The sequence below is a fragment of the Saccoglossus kowalevskii genome, chromosome 5, assembly GCF_978046115.1.
Source record: "Saccoglossus kowalevskii chromosome 5, keSacKowa6.1, whole genome shotgun sequence".
Taxonomy (NCBI): Eukaryota; Metazoa; Hemichordata; class Enteropneusta; family Harrimaniidae; genus Saccoglossus; species Saccoglossus kowalevskii.
In genome coordinates, this window is record NC_140645.1 from 22,742,139 (window position 1) to 22,765,735 (window position 23,597).

Below are 23,597 nucleotides of genomic sequence, written 5' to 3' on the forward strand. Positions count from 1 at the left end.
TGTGTATTACACAGACCAAGATCGGTGGCAGAATTTCCGATGCTGTGAATTATCTGCCCTGAAACCCATTTTAAAAGTGTCGGTAGAACAGCCACAGCTTGGTTTACCTCATAACCTTGAATAGAGCAACTGACGTGAGAACATTTCATAATAAATCGAATAACAAAAGTGACTTTTTGTAAACTCTTCTAGAAGACTGCTTTCCTTGGATATTCACAGTAAACGAAGTGAAACATAACGCTGTAACGCTGAGTACTATCATTGTAATCCCGTGGGGCGTATAATCTCGCGTTATCGCGCTGCACTCTGGGTAACTATAGGCATCGCGGCAATTATGCCAGGCTGAGTGATCAACAGTTTCTTTCATTGTTAGCGGGTTCATTATTTTATAATTATCTCTGCATAGCATGAGATTCGCCTGTAAGGACGCCCACTAATGTACCAGTTAATAGTCAGCCCTTGGGTAATTTCCTCATTAGTGGTTTGAATTGCAAAGTCTGCATGCCTCCATGATCGTTTACACGACGTGAGTTACAGTACTCAAACAATAAAGATCCCATAACTTTGATCAATTAGATTGTAACTTATTGAATTGTTGTGTACTATTTATAATATATATATATATATAATCCCCGATGGGCACTGAAAGAATCACACGTGAAAGATATCAGGATTATATATATATATAAGTTTATTTTTGGACTGTCAAATAACCAGTCACAGTTATCTTATAACAATGACATCAGCGAAGGACATTATTTTTAACCACCAGACTTTCTCGCCCAAATTTTTCAGCACCATTTTTTTTTTACTCTTCAATATGTCTGAAAATGAGCCCTAATTTTTGAGCAAATGGACACAATTTGAGCCAATTTGTAGTTACTCAAAACATTTGACTTTTTTGTCCCAATCTTCTGAATGGAAATGTAGATTATAAATGCCTTTTTGGGACTATTTTGTGAATTTGTGATGAAAAGAAGGAACTAGTGGTGAAGAAGTCACTAAACTGATGCTTTGCCGATGCTGCTTTCTACATTAGAGGTCCTCGCGCGAAACACATACCAGCGGCTGGTGGAAGATTTCTGATGAGAGGGTACAGTTTTTATGACCGGGTAATGTGTATATGAGGGACGAAAAGAAAAGAAACGTCCTCCCCGAATTTGCCATCCTACAATCGATTTTATTTTAATGAAGTCCAACAAATCTTGGAGTATCTGTATTCGTTTTTTTCTATCCTTTCTATCCAATCATGGACAAAAATAACAGAAAATGAAAAAAAAAAACATCCAAGACGAGAAAATGGTCCGAGTGTAATACGTGTTTTTCTTTGTTATTGGCGCATTTGAAAGTCTGTTAACACCCACCTGACAACCAACTGCTATGCCATACTACTGCCCGATTATCAATTTGTATTTAATGGTAAATGTAGTCTGACTCTATGATCAATATTTATCAATTAAGTTTCAGTGGGGGTAGGGGGGGGAAAAACTAAAGGAATTAAGTTGTTTACCCTACATTGAACTTTTGTTGTTCCTTAGCGGGTCGTAACGTAAACCAACCGATAGTTCTGATGATGTCAATTGAAATGTAATACAACACGAATATTAACAAACACAGCCCGGCCTCGGAAAACGCTAATTGGTCCTCAGTTGATGCACAAACATTATACGTTCGCGGTACTGAAGCACTCATGACAGAAAATCGCCTTGTGCCGTATAATCTGTGTTCCATACAGTAAGACCCCCTAGCCACAACGAACACCAGTGACGTAAATTGGCGACACGAAGGTCGTTCACACCGCTAGTAATTTGATCTACAGTTGTTCATTGATGAAAAATAATGACTACAAAAACAAGCACCGTTATCGTTTGACGATCTTGCCCTGCATCTACGTCTGTGTGGCGTCATAGACTCGTTTCGTCGCTAGAGGGCACAGTTTACATGAACGGTGCACATCACTTAACCAATCACGCTGTGTTATTGAAACGTAATATGCTCACAACTCATTTATCAATCCGGGTGATGTGACAAAATACTGTGAAACATGTCTTTTTAGCTAGCATGCTATTTTTACTAAAACACTTGTTTTTTGCAAGTGACCCCCTAAGTCAGCAATTACATGCCCCATGTAAACATCGATATACCATATGTTAACCCAATTTCTTCCACCGACATAAATCCCACTGATTAATAGACTATATTACTCTATAATTTAAAGGAAATATAATTAAATCGAGACAGGTCCAATATATTATTACGGCTGTGAATATTTTAATAACACTGAACGGTTTATCGTTTTCGTGTGACCTACCTACCTAAATCTGACAATCTATTTATTCTAATATCCCAAATCGTTATCATGGCAAAACACGTGACCATATCTCACAAAAATTACCCGATTATTTTTCCATAAAAAACGACCACCTAAATATTTAACAGATTTTTGTAATTTTCAGCCTGAGAATTGTAATTCTATAGTTCTCTGAATGTTCGTCCACCTCAGCTTTTTTTTTTTTTGGACCAATGGTTCAACTATAATTTAGGCTTTAATTAATGAAAAGAAATAACAACAACATTGAACGAGCGGTACGTGTTAGGGACACAGAAAAAAATACTAGTCAAAACATCTCGTAACTGTAGATGTACACACACTATTATCCGGTTAAACAGCATATCTTATTATTCAGCCATGGTTTGATGCAAATAATTTTACTTTTTTGGTTTGCAATGAAATATATGTAATCTTCAAGTTGTTTTAACTGACCCCCTAAGTCATTAATTATATGCCCCATGTAAAGATCGATGATACCTCGCGATACATTAACCCAATTTTTACCAACGATATAAATCCCACTGATTAATGAGACTATATTGCGCTATAATTTAAACGAAATATAATTAAATTGAAACAGGTCCAATATATTATTACGGCTATGAACATTTGAATAACACGGAATGGTTTATCGGTTTCGTGTGCCCTACCTACCTAAATGTTGTTGTTCCAATTTCCTGAATAATTGTCATAGCGACGGAAACACGTGACTGCGTTGTGCTAGACTGTATCATTTCTTTTTTAAATAAATCAGGTTAATTTTTTTCACATTTATTCATCAAATTTGATTAAGCCAGTGGAAATTGGCAAAAATATTATAGCAAAAAATATTTCATTGTGATAATATTGGCGGGAAGAATGTGACATTCTAAGAATTAAAAAGGTTTCTGCTGCCAGCATTCAAGATTCTTGTCATTGATTTTGATTTTTTATACTATGTAATACCGAGTAAGAGTTAATTTCAACTGTGGCAAATGATTACAGCAAATAAATTGTTTAGTCAGTGAGTCAGCTTGGAGACCGTGATGTTTTCTAACAGAGTTAATTCCTAGCTAATTACACCATAGACCTTAAAATACACGATACTCCGTGTCGAGTATGCCCTCCAGCGATAAAGTGCTACCGTGACGTAAATATGAGCAAGGGGTGGCGTCACGGTTCTATGATCTGTGGAAAATCATGTTTTTGGTTGATTTGCTATGCTCTGAATGACGAACGTCCACACAGCCAAACCCTGGTCTACATGAAGTTACGAGCTTACATCCATCTACGCTATTTTGACGTCATAGATGCACTTCGTCGTCAGAGGGCGCGACTTATACCGACAGTGTATCTGCGTTGATTTTCAGAACCAAACGCTTCCAGGGCAACAAGCATCGACTACGCACCGGTCTTAAAAAAAGTAATATACAATGTATATATTCAGTGAAAAATTAATTTATTCGTCCGAAACATCTATCTGCAATATATTGCCATGTTTATATCGGCTCTTCACAAGATCGTCATCACGATAGGTGAATTCGATATATGTATCTTCTCGCTTTGCTATCATTTGGTTTATCCCCATGACAACAGATGAGTAGTCACGCGCATTTCACGACCGTTTCCTTAGTTGCTGTCACTGTAATCAACCTATCAGTAGTTCGTGTATTGTATTTCTGAGATGGGATCCGTTTAGCGACTTTTTTCATAAAAGAAGCGAAATGAAAATGCTTCTCTAGTTCATTATAGTCGGAAAGCTACCTAAGTACTAGTATCACAATTTGCACGTTCGTTTTTTTCGTTGCCTAGATACTGGCGACCATGGCGAAGCTTCGTCAATGGTTCTACCTTTTCGAAGTAGTCGTCCGCACGTAGAGGACAAGCTAGCACTGATTTTATTTACTATTCTGATGAATTCAAACGGGCATCGGACCGAGAAATATATTTTACCCGGTTCGTCTCTTTGTGAAAAGAAAAAAAATACGCACGAACTTGTGTTAACAACTAGAGGGGGTATTGCATTCCCTGTCGATAGTACTCATTAAAGTGCATTCGGGGGTAGTATTAAAAGACAACTCAATACGAATGAATCTTGCTCTCCCCTCAAATCTCGAAAGAAAAAAAAAACACACAAAAAACAAAAATGAAAATACCTCGTGAAAAATAGAAATGAGAACTATAACCTCGTAAAAAGTGAAATCATTTCAGTCTCAAAAACAATTAATAAACGACCACAAACACTAAATTAACTACTTTACAGCCTATATATTATCGTATCATCTATGAACATCATTAAAGCGGGGGAGTCGTCACGTACGCATGCGTCAGGTGGCCATAGCGTGTCATTGTTTACAAACAAGAGTCTACCCACGAGCCTTTGCGTTTGTTGCTTATCGTTTGTTGTTATCATCGCTTGGGACTCAATTCCCGCGCGTGCGCAGTTGACGACCCTCCCGCTTTGAACTTTTATAACAGCTGCTTCAGTGGACTAATCCCGGCCAACATATGTATAAACATTCGGCCAAACACTCGTGTCAGATAGTCTAAGATATAAAGTAAAACCTAATTTACAAACTAATTTGTTGGGCCATAAATCAAAGTTGGGCCAAAGACTATCTTCTCTATAGTCTTTGGTTGGACAAACCTCCAGCAGGAGTTATATAACTAACTTGTCTGCGCATGCTCAGTTTGATTTCATATGCTCGGTTTCTCAGTGTGGATGGAAGTATGCCGGATGATGAATATAGAATTGTCGGTCTTCAGTGGCCATATGAGTCCAATGCGCGATGATTAAAAATAATTAGTTCTTGTCAGTCACACAATCCGTAATGTTCACTATAATGGATCATATTTGTTTGAATAATAACATGATTGTACTATTACGACCCGTTCAATGGAAGCAGTAGCGTAGCCAATACATTACCTTCTATTCTATTCATAGTTACCTAGCAACATCATTTAGTGCGGTAAATGATATCAAAATAAGTACGTGCCCGTTATGTTAATACAGGAGGGTCGTCACCTGCGCACGCGCGGGAATTGAGTCCCAAGCGACGATAAATACACACGCTAAACGCAAAGGCTCATAGATAGACGCTTGTTTGTAAAGGTGACTCGCTATGGCCATATGACGCATGCGCAGGTGACGACTCCCCGCTTTAACTATTCATAACGTGCTTTAGAATTGTCTATATAGGAATACAGTGTGAGTATCTAGAGTTAACCACTATTTTGGGCTCGACTTGGAAATAAGTGCACTGGTGCTAAAGCCGGGACATGTGAAACGTGTCATCTACTAGTCCATACCGTTGTGAACTAGTCAGAACTAATTTGCTTAATGAGGAAGATGCGTTCTAATGTTTGTGTGGATGTCTATTTCATTCAAAGTAAACATTCTGCTTTGTTGCCGTGTGCTTATTAATCGGCAGAATCCTTGGAACGTTGAAAAACACGACACTGTATCAATTTCAGAATAAAAGCCGCTAACGTCACGTGATATCCAATAATACATGAAAATAAAGTGTATTGCTATATAGGCCACCGGCCCATCATAAAAATGACATAACTATAAATAAATATATAAATATGAAAAAATATTATTGCTTCTAACCACTTTCAACATAAACAGAGCGCCGTAGTTTTTCTCGACTGGACGGAATTTTGGTTCAACTTTTTGCCTGTTTTCATGTATTATTTTCTATATTTGTTGGTAGTTTTTTAACAGAATTTACATAATTGTATATTGGCTTCAAGTTTGATCAAAAGTTTCGTGAAATTATGAGAAAAAATTTTTTGGGTTTAAAATTTGTGAGAAAAGTTGACTTTTGTAATTTGTTACTCATTGCGTTGACATCCTGTTGTGGATAACGATCATATCAGCAGTTACACTTCACGAGTTTCGAGTGTATCCTCGGGGGCGGAGCTACGTCACAAGACGTTCCACGTTGCTAAGACGCACACCACTGTACATGCATTTCTATGGGCTCTTTTCGCGCTGCTGTGGAACGCCGGTCGAGCCGGTGAAAATTCGAGAAAACAACACAAACTCAACTTTGAAGTAATCCTGAACAACCAAATTTATATATGTTACACACATAGGGCTAATCTTGTTACACTGTTCAGGGGAGTCACAACAACCATCCCAAAGTACTGTTTTTTGCGAGTTTTTGGCCTTTGTTTTCACCGCCAGGGCTGCCAAGCGGTGAAAATGCCCGGATGTCCGCCCGAGGATATGTACTTTTACCGATGCTGGCATCTTGTATTGTGCATTTACGCAGTAAGACCAAATTTCAAAAGATGACTCATTTTACAACGAATATCCATTCAAAAAATGACAGAATCATCAGATAATAGTGTCACACATACATCACTGGGAGTACTTCAATTGAAAAGCAGTATACATATGTGTCATCAAAAGTGGTTTATTTTTAGCATATGTTTCTTGAATATGGTAAATTTTTGAGCAAAAATGTCTAGAAAGGGATCTAAAGAGAGCAGCTTGTTTGTTTGTTGACTTTGTTTTTTTCTTTGGCTTGTCAAATTCTACCTTGCATATATGCTTCGACTCAACTGAAAATGCATCTAGTGTACATGCATGCCTCGTTAACTCTTTAAAGCGGGGGAGTCGTCACCTGCGCATGCGTCAGATGGCCATAGCCTGTCAATGGTCACAAACAAGCGTCTACCCATGAGTCTTTGCGTTTTAGGGAGTGGGACTCAATTCCCGCGCGTACGAAGGTGACGACCCTCCCGCTTTAACATGCAGATCACTACATTATATGAGATCCGATTATAGTCCCTCAACAAACGGTTGAGAAGCGAAAATCTTCCCTTTGTACTATGCTGGCTATGCTTCCGCTGGATGTTTATTCGATAGATAAGAACGTCTGGGATTTACTAGGCGTCTTACGAATGTTTTGTTTCTCATTAACATAAAATTAGCATATATTCATGATGTCATTTAACCCAGGATACTTTGTTGAGAGACTGTGATCTGACGTATGCAATATATTTCTGAGTGTTAATCTCAGTTTATACCCCGCGCAAAGTGTCTGCCTCGTATATTATTGCGGCATGGCCAACATTACAGACTTGTTGTCACATTTTTCATTCTAGTTTCCTCTGATTTTATTTGTTACAGATTGTGTTCAGCAGCCATTGCAGTTCACGTGATATACAAGAGCTCCTTCAATCAGCTGCTGGCACCGGAAGGTAAGGCCCCTTAGCCTGTATTAATTAGTTTAGCAGTCAAGTGGCCAACCGAATGCCAGCACACAGTCATTGCATTTCAACGCAGCTTGGTAACTTCAGCATTTTGAGATATTACAGCTGTGGATCGCGCGTTAACAACACGATGATATGTGTAATATTTATATAATTTATTCGTGATTTTTTTACATCCTCCGATTCGCGCCGCGGTATCGCTTGAAGTCGGCCATTCGTGGCCGTTCTGATGCGACGATGGAATAAATGTACCTTGGCTGGGAAAGATAATTTTCTTATTAACATGGATGTTTCTCTCCCAAGAGTATTGTTCATTTTCCATCACTAAAAAGAAAAGAAAATCTAAATCTCAGGCTGCCTGAATGAAATGCCCTCATTGCACCGGTTTCTTGTAAAATTAAGTAAAAAAAAAAGTAAAATGTTCTGCTAATAATCTTGTGTCAAGTAAGCGAACAATGACAGGTAGTAGACATGTTATAGCATTGAATATACTGTATGCTAATATTTTTTTATGAGGGTGACGTATTTGCCTTATATGTTCCACCAAACCTGTGATGTAGTTACATTATGTGGTCTACCGCTGTGACGTGATTGGCCCACCTTTGTGATACATAGCGTTTTACAGTTGCCGAATCTATGACGCACGTTTGTGGGTAGTTCGTTTACACAGTTAAATGTACTTTCATCTAAAAAAGAGCTGGGAAGTAACGAAAATACTACAGGTAATTGAATACGAGTAGATATAACTAGGATCAATATCGGAAAGAACGTTTACAAAATTCGAAACTGAAATCGATATGAAAAGAGCAAGAGCAATCTTCTTGTCATTCCCTTCAGCTCCGATTCCCACATTATTGGTTTACATATAGGTCGACGCTATAGTAATTGATTTGGTTTTTATACAAGCGAGGTTTGGGTTACCTCGCTGCTTCAATTTTAGGTAGTTGGCTTCTATCGAAACATATCACCAAAATTCATTGATTTTTACCGGCATTATTCTGTTGTTCACTGAACAACTGAAAAAATATGGTCCCCGGACACACACACACACACACACAATGAGTCAAACATCAATTTCACCATAGTTTCCTGTGGTGGAACTTTGAGTTTCATCATATCTAAGAAAATTTGTTCGGTTACCTATAGTGATAAAAGTCATGTGTAGTTAAATGTGGTTATTCTTGGTTGTCACAAAGTGTGTTCCGTACTTGGTAAAAATAACCAAAAGTTCAAGTTGATGACATGTGTCAAAATCTATAATTATGCAACACTTTAGTGATAAATGCTTCACCCATGTAAAAACAAAAACGATGTGGCGAACTTTCAATATTTTGAGCGTGTTTAAATATACATATATAAATTTGGTTGCTCGGGATTACATCAGAATGGAGTGTATGCTGTTTTCTCGAATTTGGCTATTTTCACCGGCTCTTCGACCGTCGTTCCACAGCAGCGCGCAGAGCCCATAGCGTCTTAGCAACGTTGAACACTCTGTGACGTATCTCCGCCTCGAGAATATGTAAATCCGAGACGCATGCGCATTAATTATTAATGTCACATACTGCTATGCTTGCGCCTAAAATAAGATTGTTATTTTAAAGCGCGGTAGTCGTCGCGCTGCGCATGTGCGAGATATATGGGTCTTATATAAACAAAAGTGGCGAGTTTGACTGTTACGCAGATCAACAAGTACGAACTGACACGTTTCCAAGCTTTAATTAGGCAATTGTGGGAAAATCAATGTTTATCAACACAAATGTCGCACATGCGCAGCGTGACGACTACCGCGCTTTAAGAAAATTCATACCCTTATATTTTTAAGATTGCTACTCGTGAGTTTTTTTTTAACATGTGCGCACGTTCTATCGAATATAGAAGTGACAATATTGCTTCATTAAAATCTGTCTACAATTAATCATGTTAGTATTGTTTAACATCATGTGCATGGTTTTGGTTCACTGTCACTCTGTTTTTTTGTGAAAACGGTAAAATAATATCCATAAAATACCATTTAGCAGCGATTTTATAGAAAACCTACTAAAAATATTTTAATTTTTTAAAATACTTTTAGACATCAAAAAGAACATATCATAATTTTGTAGAAATGCCATTTATATAGGAAACAATGATAACATTCCCAAAACATACATAATATACCATTTCACTGTGTTTTATTGATCGATTTTCTTATAAATTGATACATGCTCATAAGCACTCAGTGTAGGGTAATCATTACCTCGAGTAAGATTTGGTCACGTGAACGGCGACGGTAACTTGGAGACGACATCATGACGCCAGAATGCCAGTGGACACTTGGGGAAGACGAAAATGCAATTAAAAAAAAGAAAACCGACTTACAGATCAGGCTACTCGACTTTCTCTTAAATTGATTTTTTGCTATCTGACTACCAATATCGAGATCCGCCGATTACCTTTCGATCTGATGCGCATGCGCAGATTGGTATCGACCCGATGACGCGCTTCTCAGACTGCTTACAGCGGCACGGATGGTAGTGATTACGAGCAACGATTTCATCGACTGTCCTCGAATATTATACAGCTTGCATGGGGTAATTGAAAAGGGAATTTAAATAGAAAAGTGTGAATATATCTTGTAAAATCGTCATCGCCCAAAAGTTTGTGTATATGCTCATAATATCGTGCATGGTGGGTCTTCATTTTTAAGCTGACATGTGCACTAGTTTGCATATTTCTTTCTTACTAGTATTTCAAATGTCAGCAATGCAAATACAGACTCGGAAGCTATATGACAAAGGTTGAACGGACACCGGCTTTCAAATATAATACTGCCACCGACAATAAGATGGAATTTGCCAATTTGTTACTTTTGAAGTCGTCTGTTATTAAATCCTTCACATTTAAGTTTTTGTTGTTGTTGTGAGGACATTTTTTCTGTACTGTGTTCTCAAACTTTTCAAATTCCCCCCTTCTTTAGCGTTTATTGTTCCACTGGCCCAGGTGATCAAAGTATTTGGAACCGCGAATGCGATAATGGAATGGAACACTACTCGAGGGGCAAAAACAAGTCTCTGTCACACGCAACGTAATATTACCGTAATTGGTATAGTACAGGTGTGATGGTTCAAATACCAAAATGGCAACAGTAACAGAAAGACTTCCCTGGCGGCGATGATAAAACACGAACACGGAGCCAACAGATGAGGTTTCAACTGGTACTGGTATTATTATACTCTGCAAACATCAAGTACAATAACGCGGTAAAACTCCACTACTCCAATAACTAGATGCTTAAACTCCAATACAATTCAACGAGATTTCCGATCTGAACTCAGTGCTGAACAACTCCCCTATATATACCCACACTGTCTATAAATAGACCATTACATCAGCATACATAATGAGTCTGGAATTTACTATAAATTTCTAGAATGTTCCATTACCTTATATTGCCTCCTACAGTGTTCTATTACCTATTCAACCAGTTTCTAAACAAAATCTAGAATATTCCACCCAGACACAGTACAGTTTTAGAACATTCTCAGTGACACGGGAGTGGTAAATAAGTCGTATGCTACAGTCTCGTATCGGTCTCGCTCTCAACGAGATCTCAGCTACCATTTGCGAAGAAGGTCTATTGACGAAAATAGATCAGTTCTCAACGAAATCTGACAACAAGAATAATTTCCATGTTTGATAATGTTTAAGCACAGTCAAAATAGTTCTGTCTCAGTCTTTCCCGCATACAAATATCTATATAAAAGGGGCTTCAGCTGCTGCATTTGTACCAATTATTTTATATTTCTTAGCCCAATACTGAGCAGAAATTGTCTTTGTGGCATCGAATGAGTAAACATCAGCTGTCTAGGTGTTGTTTGCATTTGCGCAGAATGAACATGCTACCGCATTTGTGTTCTTACCAATTTTTAGCGGAAGGGACCGTCACCTGTGCACGCGGCACGCGCAGGTGACGACTCCCCACTTTAATTGCTTTGCAAACCACAGTGTCATAACATTTACGTTTATGAAGAACAACTACCACTCTCTTAACCGTTTTGGTGCCTGTGGCCATGGAAGTACCTTGCCAGTTTGGATAGCACGTGGAAGCTTCCCTGAATGATTCCTAATGTGTCACACGTTCAAGCACTGTCAAATGATAACTTGCCACAGCGTGACGTATTCACAACTACTCATTTGCATAAGACTGTACGTCACGTCGCTTGCCTCGTGCTCTACCCTCGAATCATTGGACAATTTGATAAACCGATTGATCATGAGTGTTTACGACACTTTTACTTACCACGGGAAACGACGTCTTTACGATATTGCTAATTGCTATGTGAAGTATTTGATGGTCTGAATTTGTGCGAATTGTGGGAAATATTTACTAACTTTTTACAACGACTTTTTTTGCCCGCCCAAATGCTGGTAATCGTTTGGGCTTCCGATTTGGTTGTATGTTTTGAATTTGCCTTTCGAATAGTTTTCAGATGTTCATGGATTCACAGCGATTCGCTTATGTCCCGAATCGCTGCAGTCTGCAATAATTCGGGAACAATTGTGAATCCCAGGCGAATCTGTAATTATTCCCCGCAACGTAATCGCACCATCAAATATTTCAAAAAGTAGTCCTAAGACTTCAATGAAGCTATAGGAATACTCACTCCAATCCGCTATTATTTAATATTTTTTCTTAGGAAGAACAAGTAACATCAGTGTCTTCTTATCACTGTGATATTATAGTCATTTATTAACCACTAAACATATTTAAAGCGGGGGCGGCACCTGCGCATGCGTCAGATGGCCATAGCGTGTCATTGTTTACAAACAAGCGTCTACCCATGAGCGTTTGCGTTTTTAGCGTGTTTTGTTATCGTCGCTTGGAACTCAATTCTCGCGCGTGCGCAGGTGACGACCCTCCCGCTTTAACATCAGCTCGACATATTGTGGTTTGTTTATTCCATGTTTATTGAAGCGAAAGTTATCGATTGTGATTTATATGTCAGTTCAGGAATACAGCTGAAAATGTTTTAGTGAATGCGCTCATGCAGCAGGAGTTGACATTTAGAACAATAATGAATTGTAGTCTGCAAATATTTCAGGATTTTCCCGCCAATTTAATAATGAGATATTTCTTGAAGGACAATAAACGATTTTTTTAATTAGCAGCATTTTGTCTATTTGTATCTACTTTTTTCTGTTTTGGTTATTTTTTTTTACCGAATAGACCACTGGAAAATATGAAAACAAATTATGTAGATGTTAGTTTTTGAAAGAAGTCAGACTGTGCCATGGATCATTGATAACAACGACTGAACAAGAATAATGCGGGAGAAAAATATGGTGTTTTGTTCATAGGTATGCACCGTTGGGTATGTAGTCAGCGTGACTATCTCAAAAGAACTTACTGATTAACGATACTGTATTAAGGTCTTGCGTGGGCATTCCACCTAATAAATAGAGGCGAAAGAATATCATGATTTTTCAAAACATGTTATTTTTGTCTTTTATGCATAATTTTTGGGTTTGCCGCTATTAAGTTTTTTTGGTATATTTATATTCCATCGCAGTTAAAACCTAATAACGGCAAGTTAAGTAGTCATAAATAAACATGAATAATAATAATTAAAATATGGAAATTAAAAAATGGACTTTTTAAAAACAATTTTCATATGAATCTGTTTAAAGCAATATTTCAAAATAAGTAGTATTCATCCGAATTTTCTAATGATTTGTGACAACTATACCCGTGTTGTGCTATAAATTATAGTTGTTTGTAACCGAACACACTTCTGAGACTTGATGTAACCTTTCTTTACCGTAGTAGTCAAATGGTTTGACCAGTGTCAGAATGTGAATCCATTCACTTCACCGGATGTAAATCCATTCACAGCCCCTGATTCGAATCTCGCCGCCGATGCCACGAGACTGTAAGTTCATATAGTTTAAAGGAAATGCAGCATGTGCGCTCTCTTTGAATCGTGCATTTTACCTCTTTGTTTGTATGAATGATTTTATCGAACGACCTTGTCAGATGCATTGGGCATGATATTAACATTGTGCAAATTGCTTTCCCTGCTTGCGGTCACTGCTCAGTTTAAATATAAGGAATTATATGGCGAGTGCTAGAAAATCACTTAGCAGTGTGATCCGAGTATGCGTGCCTTGCTTATTAATCGAGGACGCCTACAACTTTAATGATGACTGTATAGTACTAATGCAGCCAAACTGTTAGTGCGTCGTGAAAACTGTAACACGTTAAGCTTAAAGGGCGGTGGCCGTCGCGCTGCGTCCTGTTGGATATGGGACTCATAGCGACGTATACAACGCGTGTAAAATACATTGTTTATTTACAATGACGACCACCGCGCTTTAAATACAACTTTTAGATAAAACTATATTGATAAGATTCAATAATGAGCTATGAAACTGTGCGGCACATTGAGTTAAGAGTACGTACCCTGAATTCAAATGCGACATGCGCAGTAGGCTCGAACGGCGTTTTTATTTATTGATAAATCACCGTCAAATGCGTACACCAACACAGAATATAGAAAACTTACACCCGTGATATCGGTACATTGTTGGGCAACAACTAAGTTACCATAGCGACACAGTCTCTGAAGGAAACATTTTCAGATGATGGACGGCGATCACACATTGATATATAACGCGTTGCCCCTCTTGTAACAGATACTGCATGGCCATTGCCGCAGTGCTTTTTACGCGAACATATCAATACCATATTACAGTGTCAATGACTCCATTGTCGTATTTTAGTATGGGGTATGTAGGGTTTTGAACTGGCACTCCTCCTAAATTCGTCTCTGTTTACAAAGATTTGCGTACAAAAACAAGAAAAAAACATGCTCGGTCAAAAACTAAAGCTAATGTGGTGAATGTGTAACCCCCCCGGCTTCCAAGGCCGACTACTTCACGCGAATGCTTTACAGGCAATCAGCATAGAGACCGCAGAACACTGGTTTCCTGGAATCTAGTTGTTGTTGCACAGCGTTCTAAGCAATGTGTGTGCCAGGGGAATAGCGCTCGTTTGTTACTGTCATATGACACAGCCTATCTCACTTCACGAGGAATCCGGGAACCGTTGTGCGTATTGATAAAATATGAAGATTTGTATGAGTATATCACATGAAATTTATAGTCAGTGAAGATGGAAACAATGTATTTGACACAATCTACTTATTAGTCGCCTGACTTTCAAGTTCTCTGGCCTTCTCACAAACTTAGCTGCCAGTGAGTGACGAGTCTCCGGCTATTACAGCTTACAATTAATGCAGTAATTATGATTTGCTAACAACAAAGACTGGGGTGTCTACATGTTCGATAACAATAACAAGTCACCATCCACTCATATCTATCACATATTCCTACTGAACAATTAACTGACATTTCACAAATTTGATTAAATCACTTAGCCAATGATTTGCCTGTTTACAGTTCCTGATGAGGGACTGTTATGGCCTGTTGAATCACAATCAATTTGTTCCAGTTCAAATTCGTCCATTTAGGTATTTGTCAGCTTTACGATCTTGTGCAGGGTGATGTCGATTTCCATGTAATAAATCTAATAAATTAATTTTGAGGCGAATATAATTGTGGGACGAATCGACCACCCATCGTCCTGTTGACCCACCACCACGAACGTGCTCACTATTAAAAGACATTCAGGATGAACATTTGTGAAATATCGCGAACACACTGAAAGCGGTATGAAATGCAACATAAATTGTGCTCATCACGCTCTACCAGTTATTTGCTTATTTTTGCATCTGTGTTTCTTGGACGATTTCCAAGAAAGTGTCTCAAACTGAATAGACTATTACAGTACGCTGGTTTTGGTTTCACGTGATATTTCTGTTAAGTACGTCATCAATTCCGCCATGTTGGTCCACCCTCATCCTCGTTTGCAAATAGTCGTGTTGTAATCACTAAACTGGTCTTCGAACCATCTATCAAACCGTGACATGCGTTGCTGGTTAGTCTCGATAAGGGGAGTACGACGAGAGTGTCCTATTTCATTCATGGCAATATCTACCTCGGCGTTAGTGGAGTATAGCGAGTGAAACACCGCGGAGATATTACTAGCATCAAATCTAGGCATCAGTGTAGTGGTAAATAGCGAATGAAACGCCACATAGAATCTAAAACCAAATTAAAGAATCAGATGTTACATCTTAGTGAAGTGACTGATATTGAGTGCAACTTTAACGTCACAGTGATATTACTAGCATTGAAGCTACACATTGGTGCAGTCGTATATACCGAGTGGAACGCCGCAATTAGATTCTAAACTATTATCATGAATCAAATAGTAATCGTGCGAGTGAAACACCACGGACAATGCAGAGTTATTACTAGCATCGTAGTTAGGCGTATGGTGTGTTTAACAATGCCGAGATGTTACTAGCATCGTAGTTAGGCGTATGGCGAATGTAGCACTGTCGAGTTGTTACTAGCATCGTAATTAGGCGTATGGTGAGTGTAACACTGCAGAGATGTTACTAGCATCGTAATTAGGCGTATGGTGAGTGTAACACTGTCGAGATGTTACTAGCATCGTAGTTAGGCGTATGGTGAATGTAACACTGCAGAGATGTTACTAGCATCGTAGTTAGGCGTATGGCGAATGTAACACTGTCGAGATGTTACTAGCATCGTAGTTAGGCGTATGGTGAGTGTAACACTGCAGAGATGTTACTAGCATCGCAATTATGCGTATGGCGAATGTAATATTGTCGAGATGTTACTAGCATCGTAGTTAGGCGTATGGCGAATGTAACACTGTCGAGATGTTACTAGCATCGTAGTTAGGCGTATGGTGAGTGTAACACTGCAGAGATGTTACTAGCATCGCAATTATGCGTATGGCGAATGTAATATTGTCGAGATGTTACTAGCATCGTAGTTAGGCGTATGGCGAATGTAACAATGCCGAGATGTTACTAGCATCGTAGTTAGGCGTATGGTGAGTGTAACACTGCAGAGATGTTACTAGCATCGCAATTATGCGTATGGCGAATGTAATATTGTCGAGATGTTACTAGCATCGTAGTTAGGCGTATGGCGAATGTAACACTGTCGAGATGTTACTAGCATCGTAGTTAGGCGTATGGCGAATGTAACACTGCAGAGATGTTACTAGCATCGTAGTTAGGCGTATGGCGAATGTAATATTGTCGAGATGTTACTAGCATCGTAGTTAGGCGTATGGTGAGTGTAACACTGCAGAGATATTACTAGCATAGTAGTTAGGCGTATGGCGAATGTAACACTGTCGAGTTGTTACTAGCATCGTAATTAGGCGTATGGTGAGTGTAACACTGCAGAGATGTTACTAGCTTCGTAATTAGGCGTATGGCGAGATGTTACTCGTAGTACATTTATAGTTAGGCATTAATGTAGTAACGTATAGTGACTTGAATGTCGCATATATTCCGGGCTGTATGTATGTATGTATGCTTGTATGGGGGTGGTATATTAATGGCACAATAGTCACGGTTCCCTTTAATCTCGGTATTAGTATTGCCGTCAGCGTTCATCATCATGATAAGCGAAGTGATCGAAAACAACTAACATGCCCAGAGTGTAGAAGCTCATGTTGCCGGGTTTGTAGGATAGGCTTTTGGAGTGACCGGTTTACGAATAGGAGGGATCTACTGCCCTTCCAAAAAAACAGTTCGTTGCTGAAAACTGATTGCTACACTACAAATCTTCAAAATGTCAGAACTTTCTAAAAAAAAAATTTGAGTGTCACAGGAACAACAGTAATATGTTTTGATATTTTTAATTTGTCTTGAATGGCGTTTGTGTAAGGCGCAGCATTCCTTGCAGCTTCAGGCTTGCAGACTCTTGACATTTCTTCTATTTATCGAAAGAAACTAGAAAAATTAATTTCTCTGGGAATATTTCATTATTAGACGTACATGCGTTAGATGTGCTACAGGCATAATAATTGTAAACATATTAGGGGACCTTTTACATATCTATAATTAGGCCAAAAAAAAATTGTTTTCAAAATCGAAGCGCACTCATTTTTTTTTATTATCCCCGGCATGTTGTGTAGGCGGGGATATAGTGGTCACCAGCACCCGTCCGTACGTTCGTCCGTATGTCTGTGTATGCCCGTATGTAGTCATAGTGAGGGCACTGTTGCAGATAGCGGAGACATTCGCACAGTGATATATTAGAGATAGACTAGATCTGATCAACATATTTAATGACCATATATGGTCAGATGACATCATTAAAACTATATAACTATCATACTTCCAGCACTATTTCAGATAGTGACTTTCGTCCAGGGCTTTTTTGAAAATATTCAACATGTTCAATTACCTTATGACCATAATAATCACGTGATCCATTTAAAAATGAATAACTGTTATATCTAGAGCATTACAGACCATGTGACATCATTCAAATACTATGCTATTGCAGATAAACATTCGTCAAGGTATTTTTCGAAAATACAGGGCTCATGATCTGATTAACATATTTAATAACCATTATATCGTGCGACCTTATCAAGAATGCATAACTACCATATCTGGAGCACTATTGCAGATATGAGCGTTCAGCCAGTGGTTTTAATAAAGATTTCGGAGAGCTCTCTTCTCTTGTGGCTTTCTTGTTATTATTGTAAAATTGTCGTTTCAAATCTGTGACTTTTTTTGACTTTTTCTTTTTCAGTCTAAAGCTGTGACGCGCACATTTTTACAAGACACGTGTGATAACATGTTAGTGAAAGTACGAATCCGGGGTTAAGAATGTATAGTAATGCATTTTACTGCCAACATTTCACTTGAAAAAGTACTCTAAAACGTTCCCTCAATTTTAGAGACATCGCTAGGCGCCGCGTTTTGTTCACTTTCTATTTTGAAAAAATAATTGCTAATTAAGATGCAACAATAGTACTGTGACATTATGTACTTTACGGTTCACTTCACCGCGAAAAAACAACAACTATGGGAGTTCGTAGCATTCGTGAAATCGCGCGGTATATGGGAACTTGAGGGAACGTTGAACAAATTTGCTTTTCTTTTAATGATATTTGATCAAATTTGCGCCAAATAGACTTCCCTACTACTACATTAAATGATCGCGATGAATTATGGGTGGCAAACAAAGTTCCGTGAAATGATATTTCCCGGATCTGCGTGAAGCGACGCATCCAGGGAATTTGAAACTGGCTCCTTCATTCTTCACTCTTTATATTCAGTTGCCATGGAGATAATTGAGATAATTGTGAAAACTTGCATAGTATGTTGTCATTTCGTACAAATGTTACCAAGGTTACGGATGCGTTGACTTGGTGATGCAACTAATTGTTAACGTTTTCGTTTTTATGTCCATAATTTTCAATAATTAAATCGTGAGAAAATATTTTTTCCACTCTTTGATTCTCACAGTCATGAACATTAATTGTATTTGTTATAAAAATAGCCCAATGATGGCGGTATTTAGTTTGCGGTTTCATTTCTCTGTGGGAGTGGTCTACTTGCAAACATGATTGCAAACGCCGTCACATTTGGAATTCAAATTGTACTACCGCTTTCCATCTTGAAACCACGTGTACAACCGCCAATACTCTCTATTGCTTCTCAATTGTTAAGGGGTGATATGGACGAGCTACATCGTTGGTCCCACCCTTATCTCTCTCAAAGGGGTAATATTTTTGCCGCCTTTATAATGTGTGGTATGTGGCATGGATTTAGAACTAGTGAACACGTAATAAAGTTGAGTTTTTCTCGAAATTTGTTTGTTGGGTCGGGGTTTTCTTGCAAATTTGTTTGGTCCCCAGACCATGATTTTCACCAAAAGTTGATGTCTCGCAATGATACAAGTGAGCCCCCGGGCACCTCCCCTTCTTTTGTCCGACGTACCTAGATAACATAATGGGTTGACCAGTAAGACGCTGATAACAGAACGAAATAACTCATGCGTCCAATGTCCTGTATATAAGATTGTTAAATAGATAATTGTACAACTAGTTACTTGTACCTAATGTAATATTCGTATACTTGATTTGTTAATTAATTAATTATTTATTTATTTTGTTACAACTAGGTGGAGAACTGTGACTCTGCAAGATGGAACAGGAGCATTAGTGTCAATATCCTCAACAATGCCAGTAAATACCCAAAGGTAAGAAGAAACTAGTTGTGCAGCATAGCATAGCGTAATGTAGCATGGCATTGCATGACGTAGTTTGGTTTGGCGTGGCGTGGCGTGGTGTGGCGTGGCGTAGCGTAGCATAGCATAGCATAGCATAGCATAGCATAGCATAGCATAGCGTAGCGTAGCGTAGAGTAGCGTAGCGTAGCGTAGCGTAGCGTAGCGTAGCGTAGCGTAGCGTAGCATAGCGTAGCATAGCATAGCATAGCATAGCATAGCATAGCATAGCATAGCATAGCGTAAAGCAACAACCACACAACATAAGGCAGCAAACGATGACTTCATTTCGTTGTTTTATTATTCATTTCAGTAATCCTTACAAGGTCATTATTCAAGAACGAGGTAAGAACTATCTACAATCGCCAGCCAAAGAACGATGCTTAAATTGGTTCCATATCCATTATAAGCATTATAGTGTTAAGTGGTATTGATTGTATGATATAATGTCCCATTATTGCTTGTAATAATGCAATACGAATTCTTGTAAATGCGACAAGAGTTTCTATCGTGCGTGTAAAATGAAATTCAGAGTACTAATGTAGCCGACTTTAACACAAGGTTATATTCTAAAATAAAAATATCGTGCAAGATATTTGACAATCAACTACGCGTATAGCATGGGCATGCACACGGGGAAGCACACGGAGATGAACACGGGGATGAACACGGGGATGCACACGGAAATGCACACGGGGATGAACACGGGAATGCACACGGGAATGAATACGGGGATGCACACAGGAATGCACACGGAGATGAACACGAGGATGCACACGAGGATGCACACAGGGATGAACACGGGGATGCACATGGGGATGAACACAGGGATGAACACGGGGATGCATACAGGGATGAACACGGGGATGCACACAGGGATGAACTCGGGGATGCACACAGGGATGCACACAGGGATGCACAAGGGGATGAACACGGGGATGCACACAGGGATGCACACGGGGATGAACACGAGGATGCACACAAGGATGCACATGGGATGAACACGGGGATGCACACAGGGATGAACACGGGGATGCACATGGGGATGAACACGGAGATGCACACGGGGATGCACACAGGGATGAACACGGGGATGCACACAGGGATGCACACGGGGATGCACACAGGGATGGACACGGGGATGCACATGGGGATGAACACGGAGATGCACACGGGGGTGCACACGGGGATGAACACGAGGATGCACATGGGGATGCACACGGGGATACACACAGGGATGAACAAGAGGATGAACACGGGGATGCACATGGGGATGCACACGAGGATGAACACGGAGATGAACACGGGGATGCACACAGGATGCACACCGGAATGCACACGGGGATGAATACGGGGATGAACACGGGGATGAACACGGGGATGCCCACGGGGATGCACACAGGGATGCACACAGGGGTGAACACGAGGATGAACACGGAGATGCACACAGGGATGAACACAAGGATGCACACAGGATGCACACCGGGATGCACACGGGGATGAATACGGGGATGAACACGGGGATGAACAGGGGGATGAACACGGGGATGAACACGGGGATGCACACGGGGATGCACACTGGGATGCACGCATGGATGAACACGAGGATGAACACAGAGATGCACACGAGGATGAACACGAGGATGAACGCGGGGGTGCACACGGGGATGCACACGGGGATGCACACGGGGATTAACACAGGGATGCACACAGGGATGCACACGGGGATGAACACAGGGATGCACACGGGGATGAACACGGGGATGAACATGGGGATACACATGGGGATGAACACAGGGATGCACACGGGGATGCACATGGGGATGCACGCAGGGATGAACACGGGGAAGCACACAGAGATGAACATGGGGATGAACACGGGATGCACACAGGGATGAACACAGGGATGCACACGGGAATGCACACGCGGATGAACACGGGAATGCAAACGGGGATGAATACGGGGATGCACACAGGGATGCACACGAGGATGAACACGAGGATGCACACGAGGATGAACATGGGGATGCACACGGGGATGAACACAGGAATGAACACAGGGATGCAGACGGGGATGCACACGGGGATGCACACGGGATGAACACATGGATGCACACAGGGATGCACACGGGGATGAACTCGGGGATGCACACAGGGATGCACATAGGGATGAACACGGGGATGCACACGGGGATGAACACTGGGATGACCACGAGGATGCACACGGGGATGCACACAGGGATGAACACGGGGATGAACACGGGGATGCACACATGGATAAACACGGGGATGCACATGGGGATGAACACGGAGATGCACACGGGGGTGCACACGGGGATGAACACGAGGATGCACATGGGGATGAACACGGGGATGCACACGGGGATGAACACGGGGATGCACATGGGGATGCACACAGGGATGCACACGGGGATGCACACGGGGATGAACACAGGGATGCACACAGGGATGAACACGGGGATGAACATAGGGATACACATGGGGATGCACATGGGGATGCACGCAGGGGTGAACACGAGGATGAACACGGGGATGCACATGGGGATGAACTCGGGGATGAACACAGGGATGCACACAGGGATGAACACAGGGATGCACACAGGGATGCACACAGGGATGAACACGGGGATGCACACGGGGATGAACACGGGAATGAACCCAGGGATGCACATGGGGATGAACACGGGAATGAACACAGGGATGCACACGGGGATGCACACGGGGATGCACGCAGGGATGAACACGGGGATAAACGCGGGGATGAACACGGGGATTAACACGGGGATGAACACGGGGATGTACATGGGAATGAACACAGGGATGCACACGGGGATGAACATGGGGATGCACGCAGGGATGAACACGGGGGTGCACACGGGGATGCACACGGGGATGCATACGGTGATGCACACGGTGATGCACACGGAGATGAAAACGGGGATGCACATGGGGATGAACATGGGGATGCACATGGGGATGCACACGGGGATGCACACGGGGATGCACACGGTGATGCACACGGTGATGAACATGGGGATGCACACAGGGATGCACACGGTGATGCACACGGGGATGCATTTGGGGATGCACATGGGGATGCACACGGAGATGAACACAGGGATGAAAACGTGGATGAACACGGGGATACACACGGTGATGCACACGGGGATGAACACAGGGATACACACAGGGATGCACACGGGGATGCACACGGGGATGAACATAGGGATGCACACGGTGTTGCACACGGGGATGCACACGGGGATGAACACGGTTGTGGTGTTGAAATATTGTTACAATGTTGCAATTTCACTAGAAATCATAACAAAATTACTGACGTATAAACAATGTGAATTTGTTGTGTAAAAACGTTTTTTTTAAATACATTTGAAACATACTTTATAAAATGTATTCTATATCTATACTTGGTACGAGAAAGCAAGGTTGTTTCGAAAGACAACTGACTGAATTACTGACAACGTACATAAGTATCGACAATTTCTTAGAAGAAAACAACTATGTATTTATTTGAATGAAACAGGGAATCACAAGAAATCTGATAATAATGTCTAAATAATTGTGTTCACTGCAATTACGGAGAAAATCTCAAAGAGTAGAATACTTGAATGTAGACCGCCAATTAGGGATTCCCCACCGTGTATTCGTAACGCACGAATACGGTGATACTCAAAAATAGACGAAAGACGAACAGATTATTATGATTTCACTTTTTTTTGTCATTTCTTTGATTTATTGGGATAGTTTCGACAGAATTCCCCTGCTAATCCCCGAGATTCTACGGAACGTTGCAAAGAAAGCTCAGGCACAGCTCAGGTACGCCATTGCGCTGAAGAGCGGGCCTTTATTT

The 23,597-nt window shown here is 40.5% G+C and overlaps 1 protein-coding gene across 1 annotated transcript in view; it reads left to right on the forward strand.

The window, feature by feature from the left end:
• LOC100370560 (high affinity cGMP-specific 3',5'-cyclic phosphodiesterase 9A-like) overlaps positions 1–23,597 on the forward strand; it is a 62,593-nt gene that overhangs the window by 19,006 nt on the left and 19,990 nt on the right. Inside the window, exons 2-4 of the mRNA XM_078010362.2 lie at positions 7,455–7,525; positions 19,604–19,681; positions 20,022–20,053. Of these exons, the coding sequence (XP_077866488.1) occupies positions 7,455–7,525; positions 19,604–19,681; positions 20,022–20,053 (181 nt within the window). The remainder of the gene's footprint in view (positions 1–7,454; positions 7,526–19,603; positions 19,682–20,021; positions 20,054–23,597) is intronic.